The sequence below is a fragment of the Protopterus annectens genome, chromosome 7.part0 (genome assembly GCF_019279795.1).
Source record: "Protopterus annectens isolate FY-2018-M chromosome 7.part0, PAN1.0, whole genome shotgun sequence".
Classification (NCBI taxonomy): Eukaryota; Metazoa; Chordata; order Ceratodontiformes; family Protopteridae; genus Protopterus; species Protopterus annectens.
In genome coordinates this window covers 1,395,365,111-1,395,392,895 of record NC_056739.1, presented here as the reverse complement: position 1 = coordinate 1,395,392,895, position 27,785 = coordinate 1,395,365,111, and the positions used below count along the sequence as shown (strand labels likewise).

The 27,785-nt window shown below is 40.4% G+C and overlaps 1 protein-coding gene across 3 annotated transcripts in view; it reads right to left on the bottom strand.

Annotated features, from left to right (window-relative positions):
• The window catches only part of ATXN7 (ataxin 7), a 1,461,623-nt gene that overhangs the window by 901,627 nt on the left and 532,211 nt on the right, over window positions 1-27,785 (bottom strand). For 2 of the 3 annotated variants that reach the window (XM_044077985.1, XM_044077986.1), the window contains exons 5-6: window positions 22,352-22,558; window positions 22,122-22,190 (exon numbers count right to left, since the gene is read on the bottom strand). In XM_044077985.1, coding sequence (XP_043933920.1) covers window positions 22,122-22,190; window positions 22,352-22,558 — 276 coding nt within the window. Of the gene's footprint in view, window positions 1-22,121; window positions 22,191-22,351; window positions 22,559-22,683; window positions 23,102-27,785 lie in introns of those variants that run through there. The other variant, XM_044077987.1, reaches the window with a different exon arrangement.

Here is a 27,785-nt window from a genome sequence, read left to right as displayed (position 1 = left end):
GTAGTCAATAGCCAACAGACGATATTTCTAGATAATTAAACAGAGAACCGAAATATTTAGTGGCGAAAATACACCGATGACAGTTCGCTGATTAAATAAAGCAGAAAACAGACAGCAAGGTACGTCGTGGTCAGGGCCTAGGCAAGGAATACAGTACGAATGACAATCTTTATGAGGTATTTAAGTACTGCAATTATTAACTTTTACGGACATTGGTAAGGAGCAAGAAAAAGTTTCCCCAATGGGGTACTTAGCTTTATTTGAAGACTTCGGTTCTGAAACTCGAAAACGTAAATTTCAGGAGTCGGCCAACCGGCACTTGCAAACTGCTTCTGCTTCGGGCACCACACGGCAAAAAAAACTGATGTAATGGCGTCGGCTGCATGTTTTATACCCCTGATGATCTGACGTCATGGAAGAAGGGACAGCAACCGACGCAGGACCAAAAACTTTGTTAATCAGACCGAATGAGGGCTACCTGCAAGCAGATAACCCAAATGTAATGACTGCAACAGTGAAACATGAAGAACATCAGAAATAAATGTATTTGTGCAGAAAAGTAATAATAGTGACATTACTAGGTAGAGGAATAGAACAGCGACTTGCCCAATTTAAGGCAATGCATGCACAGCAAGCTGTAGCATGTTTTTACCGCTCGGCTTTCTTGGAACTGCATTAACAGAACAAACTTTTCTAAAAAAAAATTGTACACCTGAACATCTATAAATAAAATCTTTTTAATATAAGGGAAGGGATAGAAAAAAAGTGATCAGGTCCATGATGAAAAATAAGAGAAATTCTGAAAAATGTAGATTGAGAGGTATACTGAATCCTTCCTTTGCTAGTTTTCATTTCTGCACTTGGGTAGCAGCCATGATGGTTTTGCTATATATTCTTCATCAGTACAATAGGCTTAAGTCTTTAATAAAATGCTTCAGTATTCACTAAAAGTAATTCAATTACTGAAAAAAAAAACTGTAATCAACCAAGTGCATTTGTAGAAGAAGCTAACTTGTGAAAAAATGAGTATTCTACCCAAATTTACTGATGGAGCTGCAGATGAGGGCTTGGCAACCAACAGGCTGCTGACCTCTGATCTACAATCTGCTATGAAGTACAGAATTCTTCCACTATAACAGAACATGCTTGACCACTGCAAAGAGCACCCCCAATGGAGTCCTCCATCATAAACTGCTTTGTTTATTAAACTTCCAGCTACTTATCTCCTTAATTTGGACTTTTCTTCCAAGGAACAATCCTATACGCTGTATAATTCTTCTAAGGAGCCTAGAGGGCACTTGTTTACCTCTTATCCCTCTTTTCCTTCTTCCAGGACACAAGTGACCACTCTTCCACTTTCCGCAGGAGTTAATGCACCACATTAACTGAGCTTTATGAAAACTAAACATGTCATACGTCCTCACCAGCATACTTTTTTGTAATGCGATACAGTACAAATAGCAGATGCTAGGGATTTTGTCACCACTGCCCCTCTACAATGATTAAGACAACCTTCCCTCTTACCCACAAGACACACTTTTTTGCTTCTAACTTACCTATTTACTTTTACAGTTATACCAATGTTTGCTACTGATCTTCTACTTGAAAAAACATAAAAGTGAAATGCTAGAAAGTGTACTCTACCCTCTCTTTAGTAATTGCAAGACACCTGCAACAAAATGATGACACTTCAAGTATTACATAACTCTTTTGCACCAACTATATTTCCCCTTTCCTGCACTATCCCAAATAACTCTATCCTATTTCATACTTACATTACATGGTTATATGGTCATTCATATGACAAATGCTAGCTTCCATATACATGGTCCTTTACTAATCCAGACAAAGGTTTATTTTACATGCCAATAGTACAGCCAAGTGCATGTCTTAAGAGGAGGACAGAATTCCGACTACAGATGCTTTTAGTTTACGATTTTGGCTATTTTACTACCTGCACTCAAGAGTTTTGTTACTCCTGGAGTATGCACCTTGCTTTATTTACTTAAATTTGTTAACAGGGCAGAGGATTGGGTCTTAGGACCCCTTGCCAAAGTCAGTCAGTTTACAGTGAATATAAAGGTAATCAATCTTAACAGTAAATAAAAGTTTAGAACAGCGGTCCCCAACCACTGGGCCACATGCCGGTACCAGGCCGTGGATCATTTGGTACTGGACTGCTCAGAAACTTTTAGGCAGGGAGTGAAACAAAAGTGAATGTGTGCATGTATGTTTGTGAATGCGTTTGTGCTTTTACCTGCGTGTGAGTGAATGCGTGCATGAAGAACATTCCTGAGCACCACTGAACCAAAGGACGCTCTTCCCATGGAGACCAGATCCAGCTTGTAATGAGTGATAAAGGTATGAGGGGAAGCCCACGTAACTGCTGCACAGATGTCGTCCACTGAAGCTCTGGAATGAAAAGCCACAGAAGTTGCCATAGACCTAGTGGAATGAGCCTTGATGTTTAGCGGGACATATTTCTTTTCTAGATTATAGTTGAAAGTTATACAGTCTCTGAGCCATTTGGATACTGTCACTTTAGAGACTGACTTTCCCATTCTTGGACCAGAAAAAGAAATACACAACTGGCCCAATGATAGTTTTTTTCTGTCTAGGTAAAACCTCAATTGTCTGTGAACATCCAGTAAATGTAAACAATACTCTCCCTTGTTGGAAAAATTAGGAAAAAACACAGGGAAATCAATTGTCTGATTAATGGAGAGCTCAAAAATTACTTTTGGTAGGAAGGAAGGATTGGTCTGTAGTGATACTCTGTCCTTATGAAAAATCAAATAAGGACAATTGGTACAAAGAGCTAGTAGCTTGGAAATGTGTCTGGCCAAAGTAATAGCTACCAGAAAGAGGGATTTCCAGGATAGAAACGTGATGTCACATGTGGCTGCTGGTTCGAAGGGGGACCGTGTCAAAGATTGCAAGACAACAGTGAGACACCAGGGTTCGGTGGGCTGCTTAATTGGAGGTCTTGAATGATTGATTCCTTTCAAAAAGGTCTTGCACAGGCGATGAGAAATTAAGGAGGAGTCACCAAAACCATTATGAAAATTCAAAATGGCAGCTAAATGGACACAAATGGTTGAAGCTGCGGTGTCCTTGAAAAAAATTAGATAGGTACTGGAGTACAGCAGAGATGGGTGCAGAAAAAGAAATCCCTCTGTCTAGACCAAATCAAAAATCTTTTCCATTTGTCAGCATAAAGTTTTCTGGTGGATGGTTTATGGGAAGCCAGAATAATGTCACATACTGGAGAAAAAAAAGGATTACAATGCCTGGCAATCATTGGAAGTGGAGAAGCCAAGCTGTGGGCTTGTGGCTGGAAAGGTTCGGTGGGCTTAACCCTTGAGGGTGAGATATCAGATCTTTAACTGGATCCAGGATCCACGGTCTGCAAAGAAGATGAGGCCAGAGAAAGGGAAACCATACCTGTCAAGGCCAAAAGGGGACTATGAGGATCATCTTGCTTTTCAACTGAAGGGCTTTCTTCAGAACTAGAGGACAAGCATAAAGAAGTCCCGTGGGCCAATCGTGAGTAAGTGCATCCCTCGGGGACTCCTCCTGCAGGGGAATTAGGGCAAAATAGCTGCTGCACTTGTGGTTGGATGGGGAGGTGAATAGGTCGTAGCAAGGCTGGCCCAAACGTCTGAAAATCTTCATCACTAAGTTGGGGTCGAGGGATCACTCATGAGGTAAGAGAATGCATCTGCTCAATTTCTCTGCGATCACAATGGAAATCCCCAGGATAGGTGTTGCTATCAGAAAGTGGTTGGAAGCTATCGCCCATTGCCATACTCTCATGGCCTCTCAACGCAGGGGGGATATGACTTGGTTCCTCCTTGTTTGTTAATGTACCAAACTACTGACATGTTGCCCGATTGGATAGCAACTGTCCTGGAAGGAAGGCCAGTCTGAAATGCTTGCAACGCTAAGAGCACTGCCCTCAGTTCTAGAATATTTATATGCAGACTGACTGGCCTCTAGATCGGACCATGTACCTTGGACAGTCATTCTCAGATAATGGCCCCCCACCCTATCAGAGAAGCGTCCATTGTCACAATGGCATTGGGATGAGGGGGATGGAAAGGTCAGCTCCAAAGTGCTGAGTCTAGCTTCATCCACCAAGAAAGATCCAGTTTGCACCAATTCGTAATGTGGATCTGGGAACACAACGGTTGACGATTCGGACACTGTTGGGTTAACAGTAGCCACTGTAAGAGTCTCATATGAAATCTTGCTAGGAGTACTATAGCTATAGATGCTGCCATTGATCCTAGCAGCTGCAGGACCTGTTGGGCAGAGCCCAAGTCGAGACAGAGCATCACCCAGAGCTGTATCCTTATTCTTTGAAGCCTGTGATCCAGGAGAGAGATCAAGCAAGAACAGGTATTGAATGGTACCCCTATAAACTCCAGGGTCTGGGTTGGAGTTAGATTGGAGTTGTCCCAGTTTATGGATATTCCCAGGTGATGCGCCAGAGAGGTGGTGTAATGCAAGGCTGTTACCAGTAGATACTTGGTGGGAGTGGTGAGGAGCCAATCAACCAGATATGGAAACACCTTGAATCCTTGCAGTCTCAAGTGAGCCGTCACTGCTGCCATGCATTTGGTGAACACTCTGGGGGCTGTAGAGAGTCCGAAGGGCAGGGCAGAGAACTGGTAGTGATTACCTCCCAGCCGGAAGCAAAGGAACCTTCTGGAGCATTTGTCCATCTTGATGTGGTAATATGCATCCCGAAAGTCTATTGAGCACATCCAATCTCCTTCCTCCAAAAAGGGGAGAATGGACTGAACCATGACCATCAGGAATTTTGTCAGGCTGCCGAACTTGCTTAAACAGCTGATGTCCAAAACTGGCCTCCAGTCCCCTGTCTTTTTTGGCAATAAAAAGAACCTTGAGTAAAAACTGGATCCCATCTGGTCTGGTGGGACTTTTTGGATGACTCTTTTTTAAGTGCAGCTGTTTGATTTGTAGAGCTCCTTTGTCCCTTAGACTGGGTGGCACATCTGGGATTCACTTTGAAGGTTTTGGGTAGGACCAAAAATGCAACCAACAATCAAGAAAAACATCAGAAGTACCAGGACAATACACCAATGAAAACTTTTAATGATGTAGTAGCTTTATCTAGTGTTTTAAATCTTAAAAGATTTTATAGATAAGTATGTGGTATTATTACTGTATTATATATTCAAGAGAATTTACATATATATGTATTTTTATATATGTATATTTATGCAGTTCTGAAAGTTTTATGTTTATGTTTTATGACTTATGATATGGTTATTTCAGCTTTAAGACAATAATTCAATGATTGACTGATATTACAGGAGTAGTTGAGTGTTTTTACTGTGATTACTTTGTCTGAAGAAGGTTGGAAGGGCTAACCGAAAGCGCTTACCATATTAAAAGAAAGTTTTCGTTGGTGTATTGTGCTGGTACTTCTGGTGTTTTTCTTGGTTTTGGGAGTCTAATGGGATTTTGTAACCTCTGGATATTATCTTCTGCACGCAAGAGTCACTGGTAATAGATAGCCAGGCACTGGGGTGCAGAGAAAGACGTCCCCCGACTGCTTCTATAGGAAAGCAATCGGGCTACTCTTCAGGAGCACTGAAAGGGTGTCCAGAGAAGGAATCTCTGGAACACTGATTACGCGGACCCCCTCTGCCCCTGTAGGAGAGCCTTCCAGAAGAGGTGCCCCCTTTGCGGGTAAACTTGCCACGTGTGTCATGAAAAGAACCCAGAGTTTTTTTGTGCCACAATTTCCCACTTCTCTGGTTCCTGGAAAAAGGACGCTGAGGAGTGGAAAAATGTACACCAACTGCAGACAGGGTTTTACTGTGATTACTTTGTCTGAAGAAGGTTGGAAATGTGTTCTTCATTGCATGGCCAAACAGGGAGGATGCTTCCATTGGTGCGTTTCGGAAGGAAGACTTGAAGGCATCCACGAAGTCAAACAAGCGCATCCAGGCGTGACGTCTCATAACTACACCTGAACCTGCAGTTCTGGCCACCCCTTCAGTTGCATGCAAAATCAACTTCATGGACAAATTAGAAATCGATTCCATGGTCGTTAGCTGCAAGGCTACCTTGTCATTAACCCTGTCACACACCTTTCCTGACAGAGTACCAGAGAATTCGGTGATGAGGTCTTTCTGGAGTCTGGTGAAATGCGCCAGATAATTCAATGACCAAATAGCAAAGGTAGATGAAGCAAACACTCGCTTCCCCAGTCTGTCCACCGCTAGGGACTCTGTTAGGTGGGTGAACAGTGTGGCTCTCCTCAGCAAGCTCTTTCTTGGTGGCTGTCACCACCACCATAGCATCTACTGGTAGACCTTTTGACCAATGAGAATGTTCTTTAGGGAGAGAGAGGAATTTGTCTGGTCTCTTGGGGATTGCTTCAACCATGTCAGGGTTCTTCCAGGCGTGCTGCACCACAAGCTGAACCAACTCGTTTGCAGGTGGGGTCACCCAGGAGGTACATGGTTGAGCACGAAAGGCCTGCAGGAAAATGGATTCCTCTGAGGAATGGTTTTTGGGCTTGCAATCACTCCTCTGTTTCAAGATCTCCAGGATGTCTCCAAAGGAGGCATTTTCAGGGGGCGATCATTGGGACCCTTCCTCTTCATCGTAATCCATATCCTCGGTAAGGGACTCCTCAGGGGAGCCAACGTGTTTCCTTTTGCACAATTTCTTCCTAGGAACCTCCTCAGTGGGAGCCTCTGAGGAGGACCTGGAAGAAAAGGCACCCAGCAATAGGGTCTCCTGCAGCTCCCGTGCTCAATCTGAGATGCTGGCCTGTAATAGCTGCAACACAGGGGGAGGACATGTGGGTTCCGACGCCGAAGGCTTGCTCACAGAGGCAACAGCCCTCTCCATTGCCTGGAAGGCAGGCCCACCTGAGGAGGAATGGGAGCCTGGAACCAAGAAGGACAACCTCGAAACAGAGGTCACACCCCGCTCCGTTGAGCCCGCTTCCCAGGCGTGGAGACTCAAAAGCTGGATAGGTACCGACAGGACTTCTGGAACCATGGACAGCACTGTAAAAAAATAGCTGGCGCCAAAGTCAAAACAGAGGAACCAGCAGTCCATTCCCGGGCCTGAGAAAAACCCGGTTCCAACAGAACCGAAGGCCAAAGGGTCAACTCTGAAGCCGAAGTGAAGTCCACTATCGGCACTAAAGCCACGGGTGCAGAGAGATGTGTCAGTGCCAAGGGCTTCGGAACCTTTTCAGGAAATTTCTCTCCACCACCACCTACAGGGCCTATTACTATTCCAGGGGATTGTGTAACTCCAATTATTACAGATACCTTGGTTACTCTATCTAAAGCTAAAAACACTGCCTCCATGGGACCAGATGGTTTCCCGGGCTGTGTCATACGCGAGCTCCAAAATGAATTAACCCCGCATCTGAATACCCTGTTCAGTCTCAGCCTCTCGACAGGATGTGCGCCCACAGAATGGCGCACCGCAACGGTGGTTCCGCTGCACAAGGGTGGGCCCACTACCGACCAATAAGCCTGACCAGTCTGATCTGTAAGGCAATGGACCGAATCATTATCGAACTCATAAATGGAGAGATTGGGAACCCCCAAACACTTGACCCCACACAGTTCGGCTTCAAGGGCAGATCATGCCTCCTGAATCTGGTGGACTTCTTTGAGACACTTACTCAGGCTATAGATAAGGGAAAGGAGGTACACACGGCTTACCTTGACCTTGCTAAAGCATTTGACACCATTCCCCATTCGGGTATTATTGATAAACTCACCAACCTGGGCATAAACCCTTACGTCACAAGATGGATCGCAAACTGGCTCTCAGATCCAACAAAGTAAGAGTAGCGGGATTTATGTCCGAATCCAGACCAGTAACGAGCGATGTGCCTCAGGGCTCTGTCCTGGGGCCCCTCCTGTTTGGCATATACTTCTCTGAACACTGAAGGGCTGTGGCTGACCAAGTTTGTGGACGACTGCAAACTGGGTGCTATAATAGAGTCTCCGGCCGACATGGATATCCTCCAGAAGGGCCTTAATGAGACTTGATGCATGGTGTCAAAGCCATGGTCTCAAGCTAAATGCTAAAAAAATGCGTAGTAATCCCCTTTGGAAAAAACACAGTACCCACAAACTACCACATAGGAGGTAACCCCCTGAAATCTGAAGTAGTAATAAGGGATCTAGGGACCCAAGTAGATAGTCATCTTTCCTTTGATAACCATGTTGCCAAGGTGGTTAGAAAATCCTTGTGTGTAACCCATCTGATCACGAAAGGGTCCGCATCAAGATCTAAGGATATAATGGTGCCCCTCTACTCTTCCCTCATCAGACCCATTATTGAGTGCAATGCACCAATTGGTATGTACCTGGCTAGGCATCTCCAGCAGCTGGAGAGACCACAGTGGTACCTCACTAAGAGGATTACTGGCTTCAAACAGTTGCCCTATGCAGCAGGATTGAAAAAACGTAGGCTTTTCTCTGTTGCATACCGCCTTCTCAGAGGCGATCTCTGTCGAACATACAGAGTCATGTCCAACCCAGAACTGTTGAACATGCTCCATCTTAGCAAAACCAAATCCACTCGAGCTACACGCTCTAAGGATATAAACCTCAGCACAACAATGAATAGAACATGCTGGAGGGATAGATTCCCTTCGCAAAGACTTCCTTTGCTATGGAACAAGGTCCCGATCTACATAAGACAGAGCCCCTCACTATCACTCTTCAAGAGGAACCTTGACGACTGGATGTGTAACAAAATTTCACACCAGGGATCATACCAACAGCTCTACTAGATAGAGGCCAAAGTTACTAGCTGCTAGATCAAGGGCCTAGGAAACTAACCAAAGGGACGGTGAATACCGCACAATGTGGCTGGGCTAATATATGCCTTCGGGCAGATAGCCCAGTACCTACCTATGAACCTGCAAGGAGGACAAAGGAGGAGAGTAAGATGGAATCCGTGAAGCAGAAAACGCAAATCCTATAAGGGATTGGGGTTTTGAATCAGAAGGAATCCCCCTGGCTGTCAGCACTGGTCCACAAGGCACACCACACTGAGTGCGGAGAGGCTCCTGGTGGACCTAGTGGATATCCCCGAAGGGGATTCTAGCCGCTCTAAGAAGCGACTATAAGCCTATCCCAAGGAAGGTTCCACAGACGGGGAATACCAGGTCCGTGCTTGTACGTCTAGTGGCACCAGTCTCCATTTTTGAGATGATAGGAGCAGCAAGGTTTGAGTTATTGGAGCCGAGAAAGGGCTCAGAGTCGTAATCGAAGTAGAGGTAAACATTTTCAGTCACATCCGGTGTCATAGACGTTGTAGGTGCCGAGGTAGTCGGCGTCAACGATATCGACAAGGACGGTACCTAAGATGGTGGCACAGTCAAAGACTTTTGTCCCAGTGCAGAAAGCTGTGGAATTTTTGGTTTTGGCAGTCTTTCCTTCTCACCAGAGGGTGAAGAGGGAATGGAATGTTGCCTCTTTTTGTCTTTCCTAGGAGGGGGTGAACCCTCCGATGCGGACAGAGCCTCTGAGAAAGGTGACTTGAGTAGGCCTTTCAAAATCAATTTATTTTTGCGCTCATTCAGTGTACGAGAGCTAAACCCCAGACAGAAAGAACAATGGGGTTGTACCAAGAGATGAGGCACTCCCAAACAGTAAACACAGTCATCATGAAGGTCACTATTAGACATTTTTCTCCCACACTTCAGGCATCGTTTGAAGCCTGCAGTGCCCTTTACATCAGACATGTTAATATCAACAAAATCAGCAAAGCAAAAAACCAACAGATTACCACAACTAAGCAGACAATAGTTAACTGGAAGGCAAGAGAAGATACCAACGATGGTAAAAAAAAATTACCACAGTGGTAGAGAGAAGGGAATGTACTAGCGATGGTACAAAGGATTACTAACAGGTAATTTCAGGAAAGTAGAAAAAAGACTTAGCGAAAACACAACTACAAGAAATAACACACTAAACAATTTTGAATTATCAGAAATATCAAAACAGAATATTCCAACAATATCAAAGACTTGGCTGAGAGCTGGCTTGAACATGGTTTTATGGCAATGCGGCAAACGAAATCTGAGGTAACAGGGAGAAGGGGGCTGCGGGTAAAATCTCAGCTTGATAGTATTTGGCTGGCGTGAGCTTTGGTATAAGGCCGACTTGGTTCCGAGGGCTCAGAACCGAACCCATCAGTGATGAATGGAATGAAGACTAACATCACATCTAATATTTATGTATGGCAAATGAATTACAACAGTTGTGACCATAAGATATTTAACTACATTTGAAAATATAAATAGCAGACCTTAGTAGTTCCAAACAGTGAATGCTGCTTGCAATTTGCATACAACTACTGGTGGTTTTCCCTACAGCCTTGTGACCTTGCTGGACCTGTGAAGCTGAATAAGAGAAATACTACCTCCTTGCAACATTTCATTTTGCTTTAATTTCTTCCATTGTTAAAAAAATTTAGCTGACTGGTTGTAGGAGATGGACAGCACCACTGCAGAAGTGATTTGGTCCTGATATAAACAAGGACTTCTGGGTTTCCAGATCCTGAATATCTGGAATATTTACTAGAGCATTTTTCAGCGGCAAAATCAGTTCCATTGGTGGGATTCCAATTCACTGCTGTTGTGGTAATTTAAAATGCTGATGTCATTTTTACATTAGTTAAGCGGTTATACTGGGCTTGTTTTCAGTATGTCCCCTAGATTCTTTGACAGACTTATTTTTGTTTATGAAAAACCTTCAAAGCATGGAAAACTTCTAACTTATTGTTGTTTGCATTCCTAAACAGTTAATTCTATACTTACCATCTTGGCAGCCTGACTCTACAAATAGTGCTTTGTTTTGTTATACAGTTTGCTTTTATATTTCCCATCCTGCTTCACCTTTACCCAGGAGTGTAGGTAAACTGAAAAGCAATTACTATTTGTAACACACACTTAATTCTCGTCTATTTATTCAATTGTAATATGCATTTGCATGCTTTGCTTATTTTCTGGAAAGGACTTATGCTGTATAATAAAGCTGAAGTTGAAGTCACCTTCAATGATTTCCAATCCAAGTCTCGAGTTCATTGATCTGTAATCTTTGCACTGCATACCTCAAGGAAGGATTTATAACCAGCAAGGCTCATAACCTTGAAATAACTACTTTCTTGGAAACATTACTTCAACTACAGTCTCTAGGAAAGCAAGAACTCAACATATGACAGGCCACAGGAAGGGCCTTTATATTTATGGCCTAACATTTTCAAAAACAGTAAAAGCAAATATGAAGCTAGCCCCTCATATTAGCAATATTTTGACAACTCACATTTTACTGCATGCTGCACTACTCCTCTTCCTGCAAACGCATCAATGTTAGATGAAATATCAAAAACCTTTGAATTACGGTGCACCAGAAGTGACATCAGATATGGTGACTTGAATTCTAAATGTGTTTTTTTTTTTTTTTTGCTCCTACTGACTTGCTTAACTAGCTTGCTGAGATGCAACATACACGGCTGGTTGTGGAACTCCATGCAATTATTTTAAATATATTAGGCTGGTTAGTGACTTCAGCAATTCTTTAACAGAGTGTCTTACTCCAGTCACTGGTAATCACTGCCCATTTAATTTTAGTCCAAAGACACCAGTACTAACCTCTAGCAGAATATATTTTTCAGACAAGGGACGGACACCCATTCTCCTTGATCTAGAAGGATGTCCACTACTTTTGATGTTAATTCTTTCATAATAGAAAATGTTTTCTGCAGGTACAAAAAATACTACTTCACAGTTTTTTAATCCCCTTTTGAAAGTGGGTACTCTCTCTGATTCCATCTGGAAACAACAGAAGTTGTTGTGTCTTTCAGCTTTTCCCGGTTAGGGGTCGCTACAGCAGAACTCCAGTCCGCTAATGATTGGTAGTTGATTTTTAAGTGCCGAGTTACCAGCCCTGACGCACAACCTTCAACAAAGGTACGCCCATTCGCACAGGTCTTCACGCAGAAGATGGTCTAGCTGAGAATCGAACAGGACAGCGTCTTACTGTGAGGCGACAACGCTACAGCAGCACCAACAGAAGTACTCTGCCATTTATTCACAAAACTCATTTCTCTTCACAACCTGTGTAAGAAATGCTTCAAAAGCGTGTAAAGATATTTTACAGCAAACCCATCAACTTCCTTCTAATCCCAATTTTAAATGAATGAAACACCTCACAAGCAGATCTAATCACCTACTTATTCCCTCTCATTTCTTACCTCTTTCTAGCACTGTTTCTAGTCATCTTCTGTCTTTACATCTTCTCAGCAGAATCTGTCATATTACCTGGATTACATTTTAGCTATTTCTTAGGACACCCTTCGCCAAAAACACTTTTCATTTCTGAAACAACTCCTTTTCCTTTCCTGATTCCACTGCTACTAATGTCAATCTCCATTCCAAATTCTCAACAATATAAAATTTCTGGAAAATGATACAATCACGTCCATGCTAAATAAAGCACATGCCTCTTCAGTCTCCTCTACGTGTCAATCCTCACTGTACTTGCTTAAGCAAAAATCCCTGACAATGGCAGTACCTATTCAGATTCATGAAACTTAATAAAAATGATAAAGTGTTTCTCCCCGTTACAAACACTATCTGGCTTTACTTGCAGTTTTCTTGGAACGTACAAGTGGACATACAGGTACAGTCTTCAACAGCCTGATCAAAATAATGTGAACTGGCTAATCATTCCCTTCCTTCCACAGTTTCCCTCATCACCTGGACACGTTAGTGAATCTTTCCTCTTGTTTTCCATGTACCTAAAACCGTTTCAAGTTAAAAGTGGCAACTTTTTCTGAACAGAAGCTTGTCTACTGTTAACATTTGTGTTCTGTCCTATCCTCACTTTCTCTATCCTCCAAATCCTCTCACCCTTTATATATTTTAATAGCATGTAATCACAATGACAATTACAGTTGATGGCAACTTAGAGATATTTCAAAAGAAAAATGTCTACTATGAATGCTAGGCTTTGTTCTAAATGGCTAATTCTTGGTCTCAATGAAACAAAAGACACGCTTGCCTGGTAGCTTAGAAGGCATTTTACTGAAAGCAATTGGTTCAGTTTAATTATTGTCACTACAAGAATGACTATTCTCTCCCAGTATCCCAGTACTTGGCTTGGCTCAAGACTTACCTTTTCAACACCACATTCATTGCCTAAAAGGTAAATTTCAAAGCATACCTAAATATGCTACAATTAAGGACAAGTCCCGAGGGAACGCAGGAAGAGGCAATTCCATGCAGAATGTAAGTGCCGAAAAGAGTACTCTTGGCAAACAGGACTGCAGCAATACTGGTTTCATGAACTAATACCAAGACAGGCGGGGACCCCATTTTTAAATTAGAGAGTAGTTAAAGACCTGGAGACATTTAAAAAAGGTAGTTCATCTGACTACCTAGGATATCCAGACTACTTATCCATAACAGTATGGCTGCAACTGGAAATATTCCACAAACTGAATACGGCTTACCTGTAATATGTTCTATTTGTGATTACACAGTGATCCACTGCAAACCGATGTACAGATTCAGTCTAAGTACAACTGCACAATGTGCTATCTACTCAAGTCAAACACTGAACAGATTGCTGCCATTTTGTTAGGGGTAATCCTTATTTTGTTTCACCACTTAGGTCAGCACCACTGGCTCATACATACTAAGCCAAATCCAATGCTGATTAAATCTTTCCCAGCACAGTACACACATTAAAATGCAAAACAGAGCATTCTTAGTCCAAGCTCAATCACCTGGATACAATGTCTAAACTCAGTCATAAGCTACTTCACTTTATGCACAAATGACTACAGGTAACATACCTCCAAGATGGCTGCACATAGAGTAACACCCCAATTCAAGCTCTCCCAATGTGAAAACAGAAACTCAGCAGAGAAAGACAGTTAATGGGTAAATTTCAGTAACTGAATAGTGAGCATATTGCCTAGATGCCAGAAAGAAAGAAAGAAAGAAATACAGAGAACCTGGAAAAAAAATAAGCTGAAAAAAGGGAGGAAGAAACACTGACTGGGGAAAGTTCTGCAGCTGTTCAGCAAAAAGTAGTGCAACTTTCAGACATGAATTCCAGTAACCTACAGGAAGACACAAGACAACTGCATACAGATTTGGTTAAAATAAACTAAACACTGATGGAATATATCAACACAAAACAAAACGCGGGAAAAAATGGAAGAAGCTTTAAATAAATATTCAGAGGAGGTAACAAAACTATAAAAATCACAGATCGAAATGAAGAAAAGCTTGGCTGAATATGAGAATACTCAGGAAGAGAAGTTTCAAAAAAATAATATTGTTAGAGGACGGATCACGTAGGGAAAACCTGAGATTTTCAGCTATACCACAGAAGCTGAAAGGAAAAGACTGCATTAATTTTATGAAAGCAATAATAAGCAACTGAATGGGTATTCAACAGCAGGAGTTGTTAGTTCAAAGGGCACATTGTGTGTATGCTCCAAACCTGGCTATGAAAGAAAGCAACCTAGACCTTTAAGATGCAATCCTACCAGCAGAATTGGGAGACAACAGAATGTTTGTAGAAAATGATTGCTCACTGTATACCAGGCAGAAAAAGCAAATGTATTCCACTAGTCAGGAAATGTTGAGGTGCAGGTGTGAGATTCAAACTGCTGCACCCAGCCATCTTCAAAGTATTCTTCCCTGGAGGAACAAAATCATTTTTTGATGAAGTACATGCTAAGAAGGAAATACAAAAGTTTGTCCAACAAAAAGTGAGCTGTGAAACAGAGATTCTACTTCTTGTTGTTCTGGTAATAAAGACCAGAGAGAGACTGTACATGTGAAACTTTTTCCAATGTTTCGACAGAAAATGTTGGAGTGAAGGAAGGGAGTACAAGAGCCGACTAGAAAAATTGAGAGTACATTGGAAATGAAGCAGTGACATGATTTGGGAGATGCAGATAAACAGTAATAAAACCAGTAGCAATGTGGGATTACAATGCAATAATTACGTGTGAAATACGACAGAACAAGAAAATCTGGATATATATTAGACTTTTTCAGAATGTGTTGGACTTGTGGGGAGGAGGCTCTAAAGCATATGCCCTACTTAATTCCATTTATGTTCAAAAATGCTTTGGGGATGGGAAGAAGAGGGAGAAAGTTAACTGTAAGTAAAGATTTTTTTTCTTATTAGCACTTTTTGTAGTGTATGGTTTTCTTTGCATGCTATAAAGTAAAGTTCTCAGTTACTTTTAAGTGTAACAGGGATTGTAAATAAACGCTGCCGTTTGTTTTTCCTCCCTTCTGTCTTTCTTCTTGTCCAGTTTTAAGAAATGTAGACAATGCAATGAAAAAAGCCTGGTTAAAAGCACATGACAAAAGAAAAACTGAGGTTTTTTTTTTTCTCATTCCTGCATGGGGAATGACTGGATTAAAGACCTTAACAGGTTTTAAGAGTAATCAAGTAAATGAAAAATAATAATGATTATTATGAGGCTTTTTTTCTAGCATAAACGTGTATGTTCAATAGCAATTCTGCATCTAGTCTTCATGTTTCCATGGAAACAAGCTGATAAAGAGAAACTGGCTGCCTGGTTCTTGTCTCTCCATGGAGATAATGTGATAAAAGAGAAACTGGCTACAGACTGGTGGAAAGTGACTGACTGAAGGGGAAAAAAACTGAGAAGAGAAACTGGGTAGGACATAATGTTCTCCGAAAGTATTCAGGGGTTTTCCCAGCTGGAAGAGCTATAAAGAAAAAACAAAACCAATCAGAACTTAGTAGAAGCACAGGCTGCACCATGCATCTTAGCATATTTAACCTTTTTCTTTTATGTTGACTCAAGTTTGTTGAGTGCGGCTGTCAGTCTGGGATTTTTGTTCCTATTAGGAGAGTAAAACGTCAGTATTTGATGATGTACATAGTTTTGGTGTTAGTATTAAGTTAATATTTTTAGGGGGGTATTCAGGGTGTGTTTCTTGAGGGCTTTCAATACAACAAAGTTTTGTAAGACTTTCAATAAAACAGTTTTGTAAGATGTGAGATTAATGGATATGACAAGAAACAACTGTATAAAAGTTCAACCTGTCAAACAGTGCTGCATGCAACACAAAAGCTGGAACTAGACAATTAACAAAAAGGTGTTTTACCTGAAAGGTGGGAATAATTTTTAAAACAAATGATGCTTTCTGTAATGTCTTAAAACGTCAACGGTCTCACAGATAAATACAAAAAAGAAAGAGTAATGAACTATATTAAAAAATGTAGAGTGTAAATAGCTATATTACAGGACACACACAGAAAGAAGTGAACATATGAATTTGATAAAGAAGGGTTTTCAGGATGGCTATTCAGCAGAATACCTGGGACAAAGGAAGACAGGCATGCTTATATTAACTGCAAGAGGAGCGCCAACAGTGATAGAAGAGGATAAAAAGATAATGGCAGATTTGCAGTGCTAAGGGGCTACTGGCAAGGAAGGAGGATTACACTGGCACGTATTTGTATTCCACCTAAAACTGCTATTATGGAGCTTAAGAAAATTCTAGGAGAAATCAGTTTTCAGCAAGGAATATTAGTTATAGGTAGGGATTGGAATGTAATTTGCAGCAGTGAAGATGTTGTCTGGAGGCCCCAGAAGGGAAAGTATAACAAAGGAGGGTAGAATTTTGAAGACATTTATGAAAATATTTGGCACGGAAGATGTAAATTCAGTAATATGAGTTTGGAATTAATAATTTACATATTATCTCCCAAGATATAAAAACTAAGCTAGGCTAGACAGAATTTATATTTCACAGGAACTTGTGCATTTAATTTAAGGTCTTGATACGCACCCAATAACTATTTCAGATCATGTGCCACTTATAACTAAAATAAAAACACAAGTAATGAAATAAAATGACACACTGGCACTTTCCCATCTATCTGTTGAAAAGAGAGGAATTTAAGGAATGGGTTGTGGCGATTATGCAGAAGCTACTAGACAGGATAGAAATGTCTTCTAAAGATATAGCTAGGGAGTGGGATAAAAGGTGGAGTTTAAAAATAGGGTAGAAATCAAAGAAAGGGAACTATGTTAAGAAGTAACAAGAATTATTTAGAGGGGCTGACAAATGTTAAAATATTACAGAATAGGGGGAATCTCACAGAAGAGGATCAACTGCAGAATGCCAAGCAGAAAATAAGGGATCAACTCAGTAATATGCATGAGTTTAGAAAGGTTGCTGTTAAGCAACTGTTTTTGATAATAACAGTAGCTCACAAAAACTTTTAGCACAACTCCTCAGGCAACAGAAAGTAGAAAGGGCTGTTGCCAATCTCAGGGAGCCTATAATAAGGAAGTTAACAAGAAATCCTTTAGAGGTATTAGAAATACTTAAGAAAGTCTATGAAAATCTGAGTAAAGCAGAGAAATATGGAAATCAAGAAAAGATACAAATGGACATGTTTATGGAATAATTAAATATACCGTGGTTAGAGGTAGATGAGGTTCAATTACCAACGGTTAGGATAGGAGGAGTTGAGATAAAAATTGTGATGTTAGGATAGGAGGAGTCGAGATAAAAATTGTGATGTATAACCAATCTACAGTAAGTTCACAGGAAAAGATGGTATCCCTGTAGAAGTTTGGTAGCTAGCAGGGGAAAAACTGATAAAGATATGGAAGTGTTTTGTTTAACAGTATTTTAAGCGGAGATGAAGTGCCAACATCCTGGAAGAAAGCAGTGCTAGCTGTAATACCTAAAGATGGTAAAGATCCGTCAGACCCAGCTTCATACAGGCCCATTTCAGTACTAAACCATGAATATAAAGTGTTCAAGTCTATAATGGCTAAAAGAATGACAAAAGTAATGCCAAATGTGATAGATATGGATCAATGTGGTGTGTAGAGGGGAGGCAAACATTTGACAACATTAACAGAACAGTGATGATCCAGAAGGAAGCAGAATGTAAGAAAATGCCATTGTTGGTGGTGGATGCAGAGTATGCATTTGACAGAGTACGCTGGGACTGTACAAGAAAGCCAATTGAAGCATTTGCACTTCCTGAAAAAATTATAAGGTTGATTAGGAAGATATAGGAGGGATCAGAGGCAAATATTAAAGTGGGTGGGGTCCTCTCTGATAATTTCTGCTTGTGCGAACGAACCAGGCAGGGGTGTCTCCTTTCTTACTTGCATTATATTTAGAACCAGTGGCAAAGAAAATAAGGGACGATAAGTCAGATATAATCGGTATACTAGTCAAGAAAAGCTGGCTCTACTACATTATTTTATACCTGACAAAACCAGTGAGACATATTACAGTGCTGTGGAATATTTTGCAGTTTCAAATCTTTTTGGGATACAAAATTAATGAAGCTAAAACAAAGGCAACAGTGGTAAATTATGTACCCACACATGAACTGGTTCAGCAATATCCATATTTATGGGCACATGATAAAATGAAGTATTTAGGAGTATGGATTAAAAATGATTCTGGTGTGGCAGCTTATGATATGTGGGAAGAGACTAAACAAAACAATACAAAAGCCGAGAAAATTTTTTACATGGATAGTAAGATACAAGCAGTCTTGTACACAAAGTCATGCATATTTTTAAACAACCAGAGGAGAAGCTGTGGATAGCAATTAATAAAGAGCTAAATGACTTCATCTGGGAGGGGAAGATGGTAAGAGTTAAGTGGGATAATTCTTCCAGTACAACAGAGCACATTGGGGTTTCCCCAACTTGACAGGATATTTCATTGCTACACAGTTAAGGCTTCTACACATATCGCAAGCAAAAAACTATAATTCAAAGTGTAAAGGGATGATATTTAAATGAGGGGTGGTTCAAGAAACAAGGAGAGACTTGGATTTTGGATGCAGGACTTTAAGGGGAACAACAATAATCATAAAGAATATCATATCCATAAAACAGCAGAAAGTATTCTACTAACTAAGCCAACATGGGAATGGAAAAAGGAGATTCTGCCAATAGGGATAACTGCAATTAGGAATACAGACAATAGGCAAGAGGGGGCTGGAATGTATTGGAGAAAACTGGCAAAGGAACCGAAGCATTGGGAGCAAATAACTAGAGAGGGAATGGTAATAGAATGGGGAAAAGGCCAAGAGGGGCAGGAATTGTATAATTTATTTATTGTTGCTTAAGTTATATAATATACAGCAACATGTGTGAAGTATAATGTCACAAGTGATGACTCAATAAAGGTGCTTAAAAAATGACTACGGATAACTTTGTCACTTCCTTGACAGCATATAAACCATACACTCCTTGCTGCAATTTTTCTCAGTCAAACTCACAGAATTTTACTAACTTTTCAAACAAGCTCCAAGGACAAGCAAAGGAATTCAGTTTTGAACATCTTGCCGAATTCCTGCTCTATTTTTCTCTCTTTCCTAATGACCAGGTTGCTAGAATGTTGTATTACTTTTTTTTATTAATTTAACAAGTAAGCCTACTGGAAACAAGTGTTCCTTCACAAGGCTAAACAAGGAGCCCTGTCTGATGAAGTAAATTACTCAATAGTTGCAGTAGCACAGTAAGCAAATGAAGGTGGAAGGAATCAAACCATGTACCCTTCACTGCTAGAAACAGCCCATTAACAATTCAAAATCTTATTCTTGCCAATAATTTCTACTAATAGGAGTTTTAAACAATGTACCTGAACCACTATTTGCTCTGCATGTTGTTTATATTTGTTTGATCCAATTCCTTAAATGTCTACTACGTAAACACGTTTGCATGGTTAGCTTGCATCTAACAGATGTTATTTCTGTTTCTAACAAATTCAAAATGTAACCTTACATACGTTCTGCTGGCTTTGCTAGGTCATATCTTATGACAGCTTTTTTTTTTGGGAGGGGTTAGCACAGTTAAACACACGCTGTCTCACACACACACACACATATTCTTCACTTTCTAAACTTTATACTACTTCGTAAAAACACAATTTTTCTTCTTGAACCACTATGAATTCTGGTACAACCCACAAAAAACACTCCCCCTAATCTCCCACAACATAAATTAAGATGAACAAAAAAAATATCAAAACAAACAATCATCCCTTAAGTGCAACATTCACACTACTCAGGCTGCTACTACACTGTTATTGTTAATGCTAAATAATACAATTTCATTCATTATTTGTCTTGTATCTCAATTTGAACAATTCCGTAATTAAAGACTCCCATGAGAAATACGAGGGTTTAATGTCTCCACAGCCCTCCATTCATTCAAGTGGCTGGTCATCTAGTAAGGTCAACACAAACTCAGACCCAATACATGCTGCCTTGTAATTACTAAATTTTGGCCAATGCACTAAATTTTTCACAAGTGTTTTATTATCTTTGCTACTAATGACAACACAATGGTTAAACTGAACCTTTTCTGTTGAACAGGACTGTATCAGCTCTCATGCAAAACTATGCAGGACTACCAGTACGCGGGACTACCAGAAGTAAAGCACCTCACCAAACTTTCTAACTCTTTGCAAGTCTCTTCTGCAATGGACTGATGTGCACAAACATACAAAGATACTGTGTGCCACTACAAAATAACAAGCAAAGAAGAGTCTTTATGACAGACTCAGAAAAAAATTAAATGGTGACAGATGAATTTCAGTATCAAAAAGTGTTCTGCCATGAAACCAAAGCAATTAAAAACTTTTGTTGCAAAATGCGAAGAGAAGGTGGTAAGAGTACTCTGCATATTCTGCCTTGAAAAGTAATGCAAGTGTGCACACGACAAGAGACTGAAGTGCATCTAAAAAATTAACTTCTCAAATATAAAAGATGTATATAATGCATGATACACAGTCAGGCTACAGATGCTACAGGGGCACATATGAAAAATGAATACTAAATGTGTTGCAAACACACACACAGAAGATAAAAGGCCAAAGTGTCAAAGATTATATGAAACTAAGAAATAAAAGTTGCTGTCTCACTGGCATCTAATAAAAAATACCCAATGGTTAGCAAAAACATAAAATCTGTTGCAGTCTTCCACATTCATTTGCCAATAGAACAAGATTGTTTACCACAACTGCCCTACTTACTAAGCAGCAAAACAATGTTATGGTTTATGTATCATATTGGACAAACAATAAAAATCTCATGTCATCTTAGAAATTAACCAAGTTAAATAATGCTGTCACATTACATAAAACAAAAATAACCAAGTTAAATAATGTTGTCACATTACATAAAACAATCTGAGAGGGAAAGTATGGTTAGACATTTTTTGACAGAGACAAACACTATGAATACGAATCATCTTAAAGCACTCTCTTGTCGGCTTCACTTAACTAAATTGTTCTCATATACTTGTGACTTGACTGAAGTGTGTTCACTTTAAGAAGTGGTGATGATGATGATGATGGTGGGTGTTTTTGCCCCCCACCCCAATTAAAAACATGGCTTATGTTTTAAAGTACATGAACATGGGCTTTCTTGTTAGCAACACTGTTTTCAGCCACAGTTAACACCTGGATTTTTTTTTTTTTTGGTTGGTTGGTTGGTTTCCCAGGACAGGACTACACCTGTGATCAACAAGTTCTCATACTACAATGTTCTCATACTACAATTACATATAATCTGTACAATATCATGATGCAAGAATTACCTGCTGCAGAGATATGAAGTCAAACCATTACTGCAATTAAAAAACATACTTTTTAGGCAAGTGGCACCTATCAATAACTTTCAAACAATAAAGAGGAGTACTCCAAACACTGCATCAATTAAAAGAAAGCACATACTGCATGCATAACGACTTGAACTATTGTAGTACAGCTGGGTCCACTTCCTTCTTGAACCTTGGGAGTAAACACAACACTAGGCAACATGTTTCCTCAACTTCACACAACTTAAGAAGTAAATACAAGGCCCGAGCTGCAAAACTGACCAGATGTTTCTGCAACTGTTACAACTTTCCTAAACAATAATATAGTTCACAAACTGACAGGGCCCCATGTCACCAGCCTTCCACCTACACCAGGGCAGTTTATAACCACTGAGCAAGACGTTCAGATTACTTGACAAACACGTATTCAAATTAATTCCACTCACCTTCTTTATAAAGCCTCATCACTTCACGATTTTTCCCACACTCCTTGCAACTTTCATCTAATTCCAAGCCTAAAAGATAAAAAGGCAACTGAACAGATCAGCTAGTTGGACAGAGTTGCACTTGCTTGTATTGGTGACTGCTGTATTTAAAAAACTACTTGCAGTCAGTATCGACAAGTTGAGAACTAAGCAAGCCGGTGTATACTTAAGGCATGCCGCCAGGTATTTACCATCATTCCCGTGCTGTTTCATGGCGTCCACCCAACAACTCCACGGCTGTCCCACCATCGCCTGTGGACTGGGCAGTGATCGGCGCTCCCCTACAGTCGCCATTGCTGCTACCGAATCTTCTCTCTGCTGTAGTTGCTGTTGCTGCCAGGCTGTTCTGCGCTGCTCCCCTCTGACGTCATCATCGGCCCTTTCCGACATTCTTTCCGCTACAATGTAACAAAAAAGTCACATTCTTTTAAGGCAGTCCAGGAACTATGCTTATGTCATTTACTTAAAACCAGTAGGGAATCCACATGACTTTGGATTGAAATCGAATGAAAAGGTGCAGTACCTACTCCTTTTTGAAATGTACTGCTTTCATGGCTGGCAACATTCCAACCTTTCTTAAGGTAGTCTACCAAAACCAAGGACTAGATCAGACGTGATTAAAGACTCAAAAAGTTTGTAATCAAAATACGAGTAAAACTTCACTTTTACACAATTTTAGTAATAACTGAATCCATCTTCCCAGAATTAGATTTAGTAATACAGCGAAACACAGACGGTGAATCAGATGGACCACTGCTAAACGTTAATAGCAGTGAACACTTTCATAAAATGTTATTTCCTTCAACACGTTTCTTCAAATAAACTCAAATGACATTTTACTTTCATTCTTATGAAACAGGTCAACATTTTTAAAAAAATGTTAACAACATGAACATTCAACTTGAAAGGAAAAAGTTTACGTAATACTTCCTTAAATGTTCTGATTATCTAGCGCCAAACTGGGAAGGCTATCACAATAGTAAAGGGGTTGCACTTCCTTAAACTTGACTACGTCATTCGGCATTTACCTAGCTCAAATCTTTTTACGTCAGTCAGTCCAGCTGAGCGGTGCAAAGTGTGCGAGTGAGACAAATAGGGTTAACAGTTACACTCCACGCATCCTTAACGCTTGATTTTTACACTAGTTACAAATAAACACATTTTTAAAGGATTAAAGTTGGAATTAGCTACAATGATCTGCGCTGCATGCTAACGTTTAAAACGATCAAAACTTTGGTGCAATATCCTACACACTGCACATCTGTTTAATCATCCGTGCGACTCCTCACTGTGGCAGGAGAATAATACAGTAACAGTTTAAAAGGCTGCTTGTGAGTACTCACTTAACACATTGTGAGAGTTAGAACCTTTAATCCACAAAGTGAAACATGAAACGGTAGCATACTATAATGGCACCAGCTCCACTCGCATACGTGGCTGCTTGCCAAAAATACGCGTATTTATTGCATTTTCTTAAGGAAAACATACAACTCTCACAAAACAAACAGGAAGGGACAGGCAGCAAACTGCATTAAAATTAATTTGAAAGTGTAATAGAAAGTGCGCTTACATTATTTCTGTAAACAAACTATGTATTTATTCATATGAATTTGTTAACGTAAAACCTGATCAGAAATTACCACTTTCAAGGGGAGGGGGGCGGGGCAAAATAATGTGCAATGTTGATAGGGTTACCACCTGTCCCACTTTGCGGGGACGGGGGTCAGTCCCTCTTTTGGGCAGTTGTGTCCTGACAAAAAATTGTACAAATGGCAAATGTCCTGAGATTTTAGGACAACATTATGTCCTATATTTTATGTAATAGTTGCATAAAACAGCTATTCTGTATCTGAAATACCTAAATGTTATAAGAAACAGAATAGGCAGCTAAAATGCTACAAGAATAAGCTTTTATTTAGGCAAAAACGTTAAGTTCTACACTTTGTACTGGCCGCCAGGACGTGGGTATGTATCGGCCTGTAAAATCTGATGTTTGTACCAAAAATGTCCCACTTTGGCCATTTGAAAAGCTGGCAACCCTAAATGTTGAAAAGCATACAGTGATGGAAAGCGATAACACAATATCAAAATGTTTGTATATGCATTATGTACACCAACAAAGCAAATAACATACAGTAGCAAAATCACACATGTATATTGCTTGATATCAAGATATGCAAGCAGCAGGATATAAAGGACATACTGTATAATATAACTGGGAGACAGAAATGAAAATGTTAAGACAAAGAAAACTTGAGACTGACACAGAGATCATTAGGTTATGCGCCTCACAGAATGCATGCACATTTAACTTTATTTTGACAGAAGATTTTAGCTGAGAACAGAAAGTGAAATAATTGTTTTGGTTAAGAGAGGAACAAGATCCCCAAAGTTTTGCACCTATGATACAGAAAAAATAAACTGTGGTGCGCCGTTTAGATTGACGGGTTTGTTTAATTAATTGATTATGTGTGTTCACCTAGAAAGCTCAACGGTGTAAAGCCCATTTTCAACAGAGGCTGGGGAGAAAAGCTCCAGCTTTGGTCAGTTTGCAGAAACATCTTCCAGGCCCTGTCAATATTACACCTTAATGCATCAAATGGGACTATTTAAACAAATCAACAAGTCACACTTCGGTTTTAAAAGTCCCAATAAAGCCCAGCATGACTGAAGAGGCAAAAATGTAAATTCTGTAGCAAAGCTCCAGAAACACTAAGGTTCTGGATAATATGTAATACATCATTTTGTTTTCCATATAATAAGCATTCCCCAATGAGGATTTAAGAGAACAGGTACTAAATCTGATTCAGAAATAATTCTGGCAGGAGCTCCAGGAGATGACCTATAAAGAACAACATTTGCTTACTTGACCGCAACAATGAAAACATTATACAAAAAGGTCTTGCTTGTGATAGGAGCTCTTATGACTACAGATCAAATTAATTTTTTTTTTTGTGGAAAAACAATTTGGTTTGTAATGCAAGGAGATACTGCAGTTCGGAGACAGAGAAAAGGCTCCGCTTCCCCCCACCAACATTCTCTGCTATAGAGATGTATGTATGCTGCTCCATATGGGGTGTGCTCTATTCAATTTTGCTGCAGCAGCAGTACATTAAAACACTCAGTATTACTATTTGTCACTCTCCCTGCTAATCACCAAAGTGGCAAACTTGTCATTTTCAGACATTTGTGGTCATAGGGCTATTATATTTTTTGCAGGTAATCAAAGGTAATGGTAAGAAGGCCACATGCATTCATTATATAATTGTTAATAAGGGTTTCTGTTATATGTGCCTTATAAACACCTCAGCAAAAGCGTATGCCAATATCAATAAGATTACAACATAATCCCAAAAGTGTGAGCTGTGTCCACTCACCTTTTTATTTATTTATTTTTTTTAGCTTGCAAGTATTATTTCCCTGACCTCCAGAGAACAATAATAACTGTGCTAGCCTTCCTCACCAGTGACAAAGATAGAGACTGCTCTTGGCTGTTGAATCTTAACTCTCCAAAGCTATTCCTTTAGCAAGCCGGATCATAGTCTAGACCAAGTTTGTGTTTCAAATGTTAATCTAGGCTCAGCTCTGACAAGCCAGCAGTACAACAGTATTTGCAACATCAGCCACGCTGCACAACAGTGTGCTCAACAATCACTGATTTGTATATACAAGACCATTTCCTGCACTGTAAAATGCAATCACAATCGACAGTACAAAAAATACATATGCAGATTTCATAATCATATAATATGTAAATCCCACTTTCTTGTTTCTTCAAAAGCCTATAAAGTTGGTCATCTGCTGTTCATTTGTCTCTAAACGTTCTAAAAACACTACAGTACATCCAATCACAAGAGCAAATCAAGCTATTTACTTATTATTCTTAACTGAATCTGATAACTAGGAAACTTTACTATTTCCTAATTACTAATCATTATCTTAAGTATGGGATGCACAAGCCAGTGCATTTCTTTGTGCTGGTCCCAAGCCCGGATAAATGGGGAGGGTTGCATCAGGAAGGGCATCCGGCGTAAAACTTCGCCAAATCATTTCATGCAGACACCAGTAAATATTTCCATACCGGATCAGTCGAGGCCCGGGTTAACAACGACCGCCACTAGTACTGTTAGCCAACAGAGTGCTGGCGGAAATTGAGCTACTGTTGGCCGAAGGAAGAGAAGAGGCCGAAGGCAGGAAGAGAGGAGAAAGACTAGGACTGTGGTAGTGAGGGTCGGAACTTTGAATGTTGGCAGTATGACTGGTATAGGGAGAGAGAGCTAGCTGATATGATAGACAGTATTGTGTGTGCAAGAAACCAGATGGAAGGGGAGTAAGGCTAGGTGTATCGGAGGTGGGTTCAAATTGTTTTATCATGGTGTGGATGGGAGGAGAAATGACGTAGGAGTTATTCTGAAGGAACAGTATGCTAAGAGTGTTTTGGAGGTGAAAAGAGTGTCGGATAGAGTGACGTTTACGAAGCTGGAAATTGATGGTGTAATGATGAATGTTGTTAGTGCATATGCTCCACAAGTTGGGTGTGCAATGGATGAGAAAGAAAAATTTTGGAGTGAATTGGATGAAGTGGTGATGACTGTACCAAAGGGTGAGAGAGTGGTGATTGGAGCAGATTTCAATGGTCATGTTGGTGAAGGGAACAGAGGGGATGAGGAAGTGATGGGCAGGTATGGTGTTAAACAAAGGAATGCAGAAGGTCAGATGGTAGTGGATTTTGCATAAAGGATGGACATGGCTGTGGTGAATACGTATTTTAACAAGAGGAAGGAGCATAGGGTGGCATACAAGAGTGGAGGAAGATGCACACAGGTGGATTATATCTTATGTAGGTGGGCCAGTTTGAAGGTGATTGGAGACTGTAAAGTGATGGCTGGAGAAAGTGTAGTTAGGCAGCATAGGATGGTGGTTTGTAGGATGACGTTGGTGATCAAGAAGAAGAGGAGGAGTGTGAGGGCAGCACCAAGGATCAAATGGTAGAATTTGAAAAAGGGTAATTGTGAGGTGGAGTTCAGGGATGAGTTAAGACAGGCACTGGGTGGCAGTGAAGAGTTGCCAAACAGCTGGGTAACTACAGCAGAGCTAGTAAGGGAGACGGCTAGAAAGGTGCTTGGTATCACATCTGGACAGAGGAAGAATGACAAGGAGACATGGTGGTGGAATGAGGAAGTACAGGAGAGTATATAGACAAAGAGATTGGCAAAGAAGAAGTGGGACTGTCAAGAGTGATGAAAAAAGTAGACAGGAGTATAAGGAGATGAAGTGCATAGCAAAGAGAGAGGTGGTGAAGACTAAGGATAAGGCATATGAAGAGTTGTATGAAAGGTTGGACACTAAGGAGGGAGAAAATGACCTGTACCGATTGGCTAGACAGAGGGACCAAGCTAGGAAAGATGTGCAGCAGGTAAAGGTGATAAAGGATAATGAGGGAAACATACTCACAAGCGAGGAGTGTGTGTTGAGGAGATGGAAAGAGTACTTTGAGGGGTTGATGAATGAAGAGAATGAGAGGGAGTGGAAGGTTGGATGATGTAGGGATAGTGAATCATGAAGTACAATGGATTAGCAAGGAGGGAGTAAGGATAGCTATGAAGATAATGAAGAATGGAAAGG